Below are 13,192 nucleotides of genomic sequence, written 5' to 3'. Positions count from 1 at the left end.
GGTAGACAGAAAGAGATGGAGTGATGGGAAGAAGGTATCACCACCTGGCTGAGCCTGGTGAGACAGGGAGGGAGTCTGTGGTGGGGATGTGTTTGTGAGTCCCAACCCCCTGCCGTTTAAGCAGTCAGATGAGCAAAACCATGCCGAGGAACAGCAAGTCTTGCAGCACGCAGGGTCCCCGCCGGGCGCTCTGCAGGGCTGCGCTGCCACGGACGGACAGACGCTGCTCTTCATGGAGCACGAGCAAGGACGCGTTTTGCGTGCATCTCCAGCAGTGCCTCTACCATCAGCCCATGGAAAGCCCCTTTCCTCTTCAAATCCCACCTCCCCGTCCCACCAGCAACCTCAGCCTCCTCGGTGTCACCTCTATGCTTACAGCCCCGATTTTTATCATAGGCCTCGTCCCCCCTCAGAATTAACGAATAATAATGGCAAGAGATGTGAGTCATCCTTTTAATGTGCAACACCCGGTACGCCAAGTAGCACGCACTCCACGGTAAGATTCCAGTTTTCCAAAGAAATGACAAGATGGATGTGTTATGTCTACAAGTATATAGTGGTTTAAACATTATTTTCTGAAAAATAAAAATACATCACATCAGAATATCGCATACAAAAAGTAGAATTCGCCCTAAAATAAAATTCTATCAAATCATTAAAAATTTACAAAAGTAAAATGCATACAAACTCCAGTAAAATTGAACAGTCTTACAGTTTGAGGATTGTTTATAAAGATGCACTCCAACACATAAAACCCTCTTATTTTTCTATATGTTAACATAATTTTAAAAATCCCCAGTCCTAAGCCAGTCTTTCCACCTTAGCAGATACTTTATTTCTAAAATGCACTGTTGAAGATGATAAACTATGCAGGCAAAAGAGATTTTAATCAGTATTTCTACAGGATCCTGCAGACAGGCAGGCAGCCACATTTGGAAAATACACTCAAACCCGGAAACCAAAGGTTTTGCAGCTAGAGGAGGGCGCGAGCCGGGGGTGTTTTGCGGCGCTGCTTGGACGCGCGACTTGGCGCCCGAAAGGAGCCGCTGCCGCGCTGGAGGTGCCGTGGCCTCTCCTGCGACGCTGCCCGCCGCGGCCCCGGCACACGCGTACCCGCCGCCCGCTTAAGCACGAGGGCCCCGCACGAGGCTCGCGGCGGTGACAGCGCGGGGCGGCAGCGAAGGGCAGCGAGAACTTCGAAACAAATTCGAGCGACTGTTCAAGCGAATCAGGGTTGGCACTTTCCACCGCCCTCAAGGCCGAGGAAGCACCACCACCTCAGCGGGACGTTTCCTCTGCCCTGTCCCCGCACCCTTCTCTCACAGGACCCCGGAGCACCTCGCGCGCCCGAAGGCAGCGTGACGGTGCCTCGGCGAGGCGCGCGGCTACGCAGCCTTCGCCGTTCACACGCGGGGAGGCGAGGCACCGCGCACCCGCGCACCCCGTCCCTCAGTCACGAGCGGCTCTGTAATAAAGCAATGCGGAGCCCGGGCTCTCACCACCAGCCCCGGCTTTATCACAAATCCACACGTCACCTCCGCAAAGGAAAACACAGGGGGGTTTTTTGGCTTTCACATACAGATGGAGCAAGGTTGGAGAAGCGGCCTGAGCATGAGGAAAAGCGCCTCACAAAGAAAAACCAAAAAAAACCCCCAAAACCCTACCATTTGCTCATAATATTTTCTTCATGTAGCAATACAAAGCGAGCATAACAAATCTGTCTGGATACAAGCGAAGAAATCACTTGGGGGAAGCTAGCAGTGTGAGACACCAGGAAAGAAAAAGCTTTTATTGAAAAGAGCAAGTCACACATTCCTTGTCTGCTACACCTTGAAAAATCAGTGACTAAAGTACTTCTGCATGCGTCACTTGAAGCTGAGTGCCAAAACAATATTTGTTCAAGAACAAATGGTGTCACAGACATAAAACAAAGCTAAGAATCTCATCCTTGAGAAAGTTTGTGTGTGTTGTGCACATCAGGAAGGATTTTAAGCCATCCAAGACGGCACAAAACTCTCTTCATTCACCTTGTGTTCACCTCCGAGGGCAATCCACAAAAGCAGCATAAAGAAAGTATTTGAGCAAAAGCAGCTGGAAGACACCAGGAAGACAAACAATTTCCATCCGCTCTCCTAGATGCCAGGTCAGACCATGCCAAATAAACAAACCTCTCGAGGAAGCATCAGCAATTAACCCACAAACTCAGCAATATATTTCCTAAAGTGCCATGAGACCACATCACCCCTGCAGGAGGGGAGGCTGAAGCGCTCATCCAAACACTGGAGTTGGGAATAAGGTGAAGGCCTAGCTTAAGAAAACAGAAAGCCAAAATTTCCAAAAGGCATTTAACTTGAGGAGCCTGGATTTTGAGTGGCCCGAGTTGTTTCACAGACGTGCAGAGGGAGGAGGTATCCCTGAAGGTGAGATCCCCTTAATACAGCTCAAACCGGGCCACAGAAAATGCATAAGCCAAACACCTAGGAACACAATGTCGTATGGAGATCCTCGCTGCAGCCCTTTCCACCTCCTCCTCGGCACCCATCTCTTCTCCCCACAGTCCTGCCGCAAACGCTTCCTGCAGGAGCCACTCCGCTTGGGACAATCCCGAGGGAAAAGCCAGAGCCGGAGCATCTGTGCAAGTATTTGCTTCTGCTTGTCAAAACTTTGGACAGAGAGAGATTTTCTCCTCTATTTATTACTGTTTCATCCATCTTGAAGCACAAACTGTAAAAATTATAAGCAGATTGACATCATCTTCTGGTGCTACTGTGGCTGCTGCCTCCACTGATATTGGCCTAGGCCGTCGGAAATTAGACTCCGTGATGGAGCAAGACAGATACGGCCACGCCGCCTACAAGCAACGTCTTATCAGTAGCGACTGCGGAGAAATGAATGAACCATATGCTGATAATTTTGATCTCTCTCTCTCTCACACACACGTGCACAAAGGAGCAAGCCTGAAAACTGTCCCTCAGTCAGAAGGAAGGCAGCAATTACAATTACGATTTTCTCTTTATTTTTTTTCACCTGCCCACCTCCTCCACAGCCTTGACTCTGTGATCCACGTCCTAGAGCCACAGAAGAAATCCCTGCTCGCTTTAGTGGGGCAGCATTTAACCTTACGCGATGGCGTGTCTGCGACTTCCACTATCCCCTTCTCTCTCCTTCGTGCCCTCGCAGTCTCTCCCACACCCTCACACGCACCGTATCCCCTCTCAAAGCCTGGCGCATTACAACATTGAGAATAGCGATACCAATAGCAAATATCGATGCCAAATACCAATATGCAGATTCATACAAGTGTAGCAGTTATCTTGCCAAATTATTATAATGATCTATACTTACAGTCAAAAAAAGAAAAAGAAACATGAAAAACGCAAAATTTTTGCTGCAAATACAAATTAACACTTTCAAGTGACTCAAAATAAGAAAGGAAGAGTAACAATTAACCCCCCCCCCCCACTGTCATAGCATTACGGGACAATTAAATCCACTGGGTAAATTGTATAATCCCCATTCATATTTTAGTCAGTCCTCACAACCTGAACAGCACTTCCCTTTCTAGCAGCAGTCAATACATGCATATGAATCAATTCATTGCTTTTTATTTTTTTTTAAATGTACGGCTATGCATTCACTTGCTAAGTTTAACGAACATTACTGCAGAAAAAGCCAGGTGTTAACATTGCTGTCATCAAGCAACTTCAAGTTTTTGACGGATTTGATCAACTCAATCCAGTATTTCAGTGTTTAACTGCCCTATAGAAACCTCTCCTCCCCTTATTCGATCCATCGGCCTATCACTCCGTAGAGTTACGAATGCCAGCACAGATGCAGCCTGGCATTTTCCAACTCACTTGAAGACTTAAGACATCCCACTCCTGTTCGTTTTAGACCTGTTGGATGATTTGCAATGCCTCAGCCATGCTGCAAACCTGAATATACAGTGCATGGTACATACCAGTTTGGCCTCCAATGGGCGTAGGAGCCAAATTTATAATTTTCAGGCAAATTATACTGTTCTTTTAACAGACTATCTGTTCACATACATGGTACAAAGAACATGTAAAATCCTTTGGGTTTGCACCTTCCTCCTGCTTGCACGATTTTCTAAAAATCACTATTCTTATGCTTATTAAATATATACTCGGCCAATCTAAAATTGACTTGGGAACTCGAAAGTGCTTCTCTACAGTACCTGCACAGACACTAAATGAAGGGAGCAGAAGGTCACTGAGGAATGCAAAGGAATCAAAGGGAAATTAATGGTTAAAAGTGGTGAAGAGCTATAGTAAACAGTGCTCTAAGTGGAGCCTAGCTCTTCTAAACCTTAGCTTCCTCATTAGCAGCATGAAAGTTAACACAGCTCAAGAGCTAGCAAGAAGAAAGAGCCAGCCGAACTGGGAGCTGAATTCAGAGTTATTACTGAGCCAAGCAGAAACCTGAGGAGCAGCCCAGAATAAATCTACTTAAAATGAGGATCTATTAAAGAGAGCGTAGTCACTGTAGAGCATCTTTCCTTGCAATTTTAATACAAAACACAGCACAATTATTCATATTCAAGGGGCTCTGCAGCACTTAGAAAAATTGTTATTCTGGGTGTCCAGATGAAAAGCAACGTAGGGCCACCGTGCCTTAGCACTGCTTAGGGCTCTCCCTCTGGTCTTAAATTCTCACTTTCAATAAAGTGTTATTATCCTGAAAGCTTTTACCCATGGTAAAACAGAACAAGGGTGGACCAATTTGATAACCCTTGTTCGAGCAATATTCCCATGGGCTTCAGTCAGGGTACTGACATGAAATGGACTGCTCCTCCAAAGAAAAATCCTGCTACTGATATCAGATGTAGATAAGTTATCTTAGACATCTCAGAAAGAACATTTGCACTGCCTACCTCCTGTGCCAAGCCAGACTTGCTAATTTGATAAAATCTTAAAGACCCAAAATTGCAGGCTTCCCAAATTACTTCAAGTAATTTGGGAGCGATCCCTTGGTTCTTACGCAGGCAGGTTTCCATCAGACTGCTTGGGTATTCAGGCTGAGGGCGAAGTGCAGAACGGTGCCTGTCATCACAGCACAGGCCTTCAGCAGAGCCCTGCCGTACCGCTCAGCCCTAGGCAACGTTTGCATTTTGGCGCACAGGCACTGAGCGCCATAATTAGACCACGCACTAGAGTGCCCAAGGCAGACACAGACACTTCTACCAAAGCATCTAAGCTCAGGAGAGCAGAGAGCAATTCGCACTGCCTCAGAAGTGCAACTGAGGGGGTCTAAAACAAGATGCTCGCTCTCCTCCCCCAGCTGTACGGAGAGTCTGGATCTGGCAGCCCTGACAAATATTTTGAATTGCTCCCTGCTCTCTGGCACAGAGGAACAGCAGGTGACAGCCTGAATACGGCCTCAAGTGCTTCTCCATCTTAAAATACTCGGGACACTGAAAGGATGGGAAATCTCTGTCACTCGGGAGAGTGCCTGAACTGTGCAATTTTAATCTTAATATAGACACAGTAAATTGCAGAAGCAGAGCTCCGAAGAGCCATCCAGGCTCGCAGTCCTGCCATGACAACGCAACTCCAATCAAACCCTTGGCAAGCTGCTCCGGTTTGCAGAAGACAATAGGTAGCAGCAGCTACTGGATACTGAAACTATTCAGGCATGAAAACATAGTAAAAAGAAGCTGGACAGTTAATACCATTCATCTGAAAAACGATAAAAGGATGATGCCGGCACTTTTGAATGTGCTGGTTAGATCGATTTAGTTATCTCAACCTAAGTTAGTTTCATTGTCTACAAAGAGCCCGTTTCAAGAGAGAAAAGATCTTTTAGTGGCTGATACAGGCAATAAGCGAAGTCCATTTCCTGTTCCTTACTGCAGTAAATACATCCATTCTTCTGAAAACATAAAAGTAGATGCCATGGAACAGCTTATTTTATTTTACTGCACACTCCTGAGTTGAAGGTAGTAATGACATATTCTCTCTGCAAAAGGAGAGAAGACGGAACGAACGGATACGTGTCTGAAGGCAGCGCTCAGTCCATCCAGGTCTTATCTGAGGGAGTTGACAGTGACCGTGTCGCTCAAAAGTGGCAGAGAAGAGCCCCTCATAGGAGCAGAGGGCGCTTGATTCAAACTTCTACTGAAGCTGCACACTGCACGCCAACATCCTCAAACATGCGCACGCACCCCTTGCTAAAAAATAGCTACTATAGGAAAGCATTCGCCCCACCAAAAAAAAAAAAGAAAAAAGAATCAAGTCACTGACAGCGTATGTGTGCAATTTCATTCACGGCAGTGACTTGTTTAGTTACAACAAGTGGCATACCACCATCCAGAGACATGATTACTTAAAATAAGCCTATGTAAGCACATACCCTTATATAACTTATATATATAAAATATATATAAGTTTTATTTGTGAATACATAGATATAAATATGCACACACACAAGTCTAACACAAAGCATAGAACACAAATGGAAATATTGTAAGTGATGCTCAAATGAAATATAAGCATATAATTAAGAAATTATTAGCAGGTTTAAAATTGGATTAAAAAACTATTCAAAGTGTCTTCAATATTTATGTTCAAATAAGGGCCAGAAAGACCACAAATTAGTACTGATAAAAAGAGCTGGCATTATATTTCCCATGTTATGCCAAAACTCGTAAGTCATTCCTCATTGTCACTTCGCCATCGGGGCACCTCATTAACTAGAAAAAATTTTCAGAAAACTGATTTTAAAGACTTAGATTAACAAACTATATAGTTTAGGCACCCTCAATTGTAAACTAATCCTAAAAAACATGCATACCTTAGAGTATCAGAAGAGAAGTAGCAGGACTCAAACATCCACACCAACTGCATTTAGGGGCATGAACAGGTCTTCATGGTAAAAAAAGGTAGTACTGGAGATGGGGGATGAAAGGGTAACACAGTGGTGGCCTTTAAAACAGCAACATTTACCAACAGTGACTCTGCAATAAACTTCTGAGATACCACAGATGGCTTCTATTGAGGACACACAGAACCATGGTGGTATTTCAGAGGCTACCTCCTATCTGTGCAAGTCAGGTTTTAGTGGCAGCTGTAGCTATCATTCAGTATACACGTGCTCCAGGGTGATAATTAAACACCTCTAACAACATTGCAAGGATTGTTTGGGACATTTAGTATGGCTAAAACCCCTGGTACCAGTGTCTTATATCAGAAATAACTTTATTAGAATGTAAATGTAGTGTACAAGCACCAAATTATTTTAGCTTAACTATTTAAAGGACATTCATTATATTAATGACTAGTAATTTAAAACACAGATTTTTTTAAAAAAAGATTTTTTCCTTTTTTTTTTTTTCCTTCTGTTAAGATTATTCACTATTCCTATTCTGATAGAAGACTCGAAGGTTACTGGTACCCCGGTGTGTACAGACACCTAATATAACCTTGAGTTGGCACACATACACACACACACACACATGTAAAGAACTGTACGTTTCACTGCTACATGAACAGCCTTTTAAATAAAGACTCCAAGTCCTGACATTAGAACCTGGACATCAGCGATATTCTATTTGTGCATTTCAGGTAGCTTCATCACCACTCAAGTTTCACATTTATCCGCCTTGTAATGAATGCCAATCAAGGTGGTCTTGGACATAAGAAACCACCTTTCCCTCATTCTCTCTAATAAAGCCACTCTTAAGTCTTGTAATTTCTTTTTTCTTCCTCTATTTGGCTGTGCAAATCCAGGCAGATGTGCAGACTGCAAAACTGACTTCCGGTCTCTTCTGAACCTTCACCAGTTCTGGGTTATCAAACAGAGACAACCACGTCCAGGTAGAGTCTGTCGTAGGATTCCCGGAAGCACAGAATGAGGAGCAGACTGAGCAAACACGACCCTGGGAGGCACCAGTTGAACCAGGAAAACTCTGCAAAAACAGCAAACAGATTCAATCTCAGATTTACAGAACAGGCTCCATGTTTAAAGCTACCAAAACTTAAAACACCAAAATAAAACTTAAAACACCATATATAGCCAATGCCACTAGCTAATGTCAATCCTCCTTATTGAACATGTCATTGGGGGGGTGGGGTGAAATCTATCATCACTAATGGAGAATAAATGAATTTTGAACACTCTCCTCATTAGATCTTTGATTTCTGTGGGTTGAAAACAAACAAAAAAACCAAAACACATAAGCAAAAGCAGGATTTGACTTTTTAAGTCAAACCTGCTATATGGTTCAGGGGTGAGGGGAGGGGGGAAGACTAAATTCCTCAGAAGAAACTTATACGTAGTACAATGAATTCGATTTAAAGCTAGTTGCATAAGCAGCTCTTCAGAAGCCTCTTTTTAGCTGTTAGACATAATGTACTGCTCTTAAAAGTGTCTGTTCCACAATCAGCAAATCCTCTCTATCGCCTGATACTTGACTACTATTTAGCAATTTTATTCAGAAACAAGTGCACTTTTTATTTTTTTTTAATCTGTCTTAATTTACTGAAGCAGCATCAATTTTGCCGGACATAGTCTTATTCAGTATTTTACAAAATCTTAACTCAGACATTGAAGGAGAGTTTATCGTACTAAAGACTTCAGCAGTGCTATTTTCTTAAATAGAAGTTGCTAAAAGAGAAAAGCACAATTTATATTACACAATGGAAAGGACAAAAGTCAGAAAGCCTAAGAAATTAACCCCTTGAAAACAGCAATATTTAACAATGCCAATTCCCCAAACAATTTACAGTTGTTGTTTTTTTAAGGTAGTAATCTTATTAAAACTTTAATAAAATCTTTCTTAGCTTGGAGAAGACTATGCTATGTAATCCCAGAATTCAATGGGCAAATGCTTCACTATTATTTTCTATATAAAACAACACTCCTGCTTAATTGGATTAAACATACTTTAACCCAAATATCCCCAAAGACCAAATTTTACTTGTAAATCCTTCATCTCTTTTTGTGCTTTAAAAGTCGAGAGAGCATTGCTGATTCACACTAGCACATTGATCACATCAAGTTAAATGTTGATTTTTTTTTTTTTTCCATTTAGAACTCACTGTAGAAAAGGAGAATGAAACTATATCTAAAGACTGAGCTTTTGGTTTTAGGATAAGGGCTAGAAGTTAGACTAAGGTTTCTGAAAGGCTTAAATTTCCCATTCTTAACTGAATTAGCTGGATCAAAAGCTTCAATGCACTGGAAAGTTTCCAGGGCTTGGCTCCTTCACAGCCTTCGTAATTGGAACATTACATGTCAGAGTTTGAGAAGAAAAAGAGAGAAATCAGAATTAAAATTACTGAAAGATTATTTGGAGTAAAAAGCAAGGCTGAGGGAACAAGCTGAATTTGACCGAGTTCTGGTTTACCTGTAAGCTTCTTAAATGCCATTAGAGGATATATTTGAATCGAAGGAAAGGCAGATATTTAAGATCATTATCCACCTTGTAAAGGATTTTTCTTTTTAATAAAGTAGCCAACAGCATCACCTCAGGGATCACATGAGCAGTTGTACTTTTGATCTCACTGGTGATACTGCATCCCTGAGAAGAGATCATCCTGAGCACAACTTTTTTCCCCCCTTAGGAGAAAGACGGAAAAGATTCCAAGTGTATGGATATACTGATCTTAGGTTTATCCTCACCTGCATTTACTTATACCTGCTACGGAAAGAAGTACTAGAGGAAAAATAAAATGGCCCCAAATACCCTATAAGGGTATGAGTTCACTCTACATAATTTTTCAGTCAGAAGGAAGTCAGACCATCGAAACATTGCAACACACTGTACCCCAATATTTGATCACTAAGCAATTCAAAACACTGGGCTGTTACTCTGAAAAGTGCTGAAAATATCCCCAAAGTATTCCATGTAATCTTTTCCGCTCCACTGTAAATGTTGCAAATAATAGTATATGTGAATATAGCTCATGACAATTAATATTAACCAAACAATATTCTCTCAAAAGTCAAAACTAAATATCACATTGCCTGAAGCTCGGATAGAATTCGCTTTTTATAATGACAGAGTTCAATGGAAATATCAAAAAATTCTTATATATCTCAATTTACATTCACAGGACAGAACTAAGAATATAGTTATTATCCTGCATGCAATTACTTGTCATAAAGAAACAAAATGTTGAAAATATGCCCCACAATGTAACCCTCATAATTTGAAATGTAATTAATTCTAAAATTTGTCAGTCTCCTCTTGGTTAGGAGACACTAACGTAAGAGTTAGATGCACTGATGACAGTTATCAGTTTCATCAATTATCACTGATGAAAGTTATCAGTTTTTAAGGCTTCCAAAGCAAAAGAGTTTTAAAAAAATCTTGCACCAAGAAGCAAACATTCACCCAGATTACTAAATTTAAAACAAAAAATTGCAACTTTAAAAAGCATTAATAAAGACCACTTCTATTTTAAAGCAACATGGGTTCTTATTTTACAGTTTATAGTAATAAAGTATGTTTTATAACCTACTAAATAGTGAGTTGAAGGTTATGGTCAGGAATTACAAGGAAGCCAATACTGCATGAGAGAAGAAAAAGTCTATGAAGAAGTTGAGGAAAATATCAAACAAAAAGCTGTTCTTCCTCATTAGGGCCACTGGATTATCTAAATGAACATTTCATCTCTGAGCAGTGGTCCAAAAATGACACGTTCTCTCATCCTCAGCAATATGCCCAGCCAACTGAGCAGCGCTGAACATAAACAGGGCATTTCTCTTCTGCCCCTCCTGGGCAATAAGTTTATCCCCTGAAGCATAAGATTGAATCAGCTTTATTGTGGTTTTGAATGTGCATAGATAAAAACATTATTAATGGTCACAGCATTATCCAGGCCTTTATAAAAATATGACGATGGTGCATATCTTGATGGTTTCTGGCTACAGCAAGTTCCAAGTGGAATCTGACTATATATCTTGCACCAAAGCATTTTATTGTGCTATTAGCATGCATCTGCAGAAGAACAATTAGAGTTCTTTTCCCTCGCTGATACACAGGGGGATTCATACATTTGATTATTAATACAAATTCTATGTGCAAATCTTCCCCTCACTGACAAAAGTATGTCTTCATGGAGATTTATATTTGCAAAGTAGCTCATATTTCTTACCTGTATGGTAAAATGTGAGGAAAAACAAAAGCACTCCCATAAACACGTTACTCAAAAAGGTAACAACTCCACAGGTAATTCCTTCTGGAGCAGGGTAGACCGTTTCCACAAAGAGCTCAAAGAATATTGGTACGCTACTGTTCAGGAATATACCCAACAAAATACAGGATGTGTACAGTGTAGCTGTAACAGAAACAAAAACCATTATTAATTTCACATTGACTTTTTTTGGTCAAACTCAAAGGTGTCAATAGTATTAATACTTGAGTAAGTGAAAAATGGATAAACTTATTTCTTATCCTCTGTGTGTCATAAAGCATATCACATCCCACTAGTTTTAGGCAGAACATATGCATTGATCTGAAAAAAAATCAGGAATACTGATTTATTTTTCAAAAGCAAAACCCACAAAGACACACTCAATGGTTTCGAATGCACTTATAAGCAAGCAGGAAGCGGTGTATGCAAAGCGTCACCTGGAGTTCGACTTCTCCGAAATGAACGGGAACTATTGTCTTACACATAATTAGAAAGGGAGCAATTAATGCACTGAATTAGAAATGGGCATGGAATTAACCTTTTGACCTAGTTCTAAAGGCCAGAAGTAATTTTGCTTTCATTTTACAAATAAATACTAATGATCTACCAAATATTAAGACATTAGTATTCATCATGGTCTGACCTGCAACATACTGAATCCCTCTCAGCTTCAATAGGAAATGAAAGGCACCCAGTGCCTGGCAGAAATAGGCCATTATTTGATAAAGCAGATTATTCTCCACTATAGAACTATTGCTTTTCTTGGATGAATAACAGAAGAATATAGACATTTCTTCAATTCTCTCTGATATTTTATTCTATGATATCTGACACTGCCAAATTCTTTGCAGTGTAGTAAATGCTGAAAGTACCTATATTATCTATTAATATACCTATTATGTCTACTTCTGAAAAAAGAAAACTTAAAAAATAATTCTATTAGCATTCGTTCCAAAGGAATTTAAGTCTCTGCTTAAATGTTGTCTTGTAAGGGGAATATTTCCTGACCTGCAACCTCCATAAACTGAGGTTACCCATCAAGTAAGAAAAAAAAAAAAAAAGGGTGGGGAAACAATTAGAATACTGAAAAAAGGTCTGGAATAATTCCTGAAATTTCTACAAAAATGACAAGAAAAATGTAAAAAAAAAAAAAAAAAAATAAGATCAGCTAAAAAAATGTTACTAAGTCATGAGGAAATTATTGCATGTTTCATACCATCTCCTCTCTGCAGTATGACAAAAACCTAGACAGAATCATTTTCATGTATATATTTATATACAAAACAGAAAACGCATTTTCAGTATACTTCACTTTCTTCTATCTTGGAAAGGGGAGAATTAAAAAAAAAAAAACACAACTCTGCTTCACCTTCTGTTAAGCATTGCTCAAACTTTCAGTTGAGAAATTGTTAAGAAGCAGGAAACTTCCAGCTTAAAAAAAAATTGTCATTTGTTAAAATATGAAGAATCATGGAAAAGAGCTAAAGGCTTTAGGAGACACAGCAGAAATGACTGCCTATCAGATCCTCCTTTTGATGTGGCTTGCCTCCTAGGCAGAGACATATTTCTTTCTCTACAGAAGGATTTGCTTGGACAGGAAAAAAAGAGGACAGAAGAGTATCAGAAAGACGATATAGATGGCATAACTTCAGGAGGGAGCAGCTGGCTTTTTTTTTTTTTTTTTTTTTTAATATGCTACAATGTTCTGGGTTGTTAAAAAAAAAAAGTAAATTTTCACCTTTCATTCTTTTATTATAAACTGCAGAATAAAAGTCAAAGGAATTGATGCAATGTATGTTCAGCAGTTCTCAGAGAGCAAGAAAAAACAAGTGTATTCAGAAGCTCTTCCTAATGGGGTCTTCTAGCTGAAACTGAAGAATTGATTCTCTAGTTATAATCTCCACAGATTTTTGCTGCAAGTCCTCACCAATATTTCAAGTTTCATAAACCTCTGTTTGAGCTCCTGGTTATCTCAAACAACACAGCAGACTGCTCTAACTCTTTCTAACTGCTGTCAGACATAGAAAAAAAAA

At 40.4% G+C, this 13,192-nt stretch overlaps 1 protein-coding gene across 2 annotated transcripts in view; it reads right to left on the bottom strand.

The window, feature by feature from the left end:
• Positions 1-439: 439 nt before the first annotated feature.
• The window catches only part of SLC49A4 (solute carrier family 49 member 4), a 70,905-nt gene continuing 58,152 nt past the window's right edge, over positions 440-13,192 (bottom strand). The window contains exons 8-10 of one of the 2 annotated variants that reach the window (XR_010884601.1): positions 11,121-11,303; positions 6,814-7,927; positions 440-575 (exon numbers count right to left, since the gene is read on the bottom strand). Coding sequence is in view for 1 of the 2 variants with exons in the window: in XM_013960414.2 (XP_013815868.2) it covers positions 7,812-7,927; positions 11,121-11,303 (299 nt within the window). In the remaining variant the exon portion in view is untranslated. Of the gene's footprint in view, positions 7,928-11,120; positions 11,304-13,192 lie in introns of both variants that reach the window. The other variant, XM_013960414.2, reaches the window with a different exon arrangement.

The sequence above is a fragment of the Apteryx mantelli genome, chromosome 6 (genome assembly GCF_036417845.1).
Source record: "Apteryx mantelli isolate bAptMan1 chromosome 6, bAptMan1.hap1, whole genome shotgun sequence".
Lineage (NCBI taxonomy): Eukaryota > Metazoa > Chordata > Aves > Apterygiformes > Apterygidae > Apteryx > Apteryx mantelli.
Note: the sequence above shows the minus strand (reverse complement) of the source record. Positions and strands in the feature narration are given on the sequence as shown.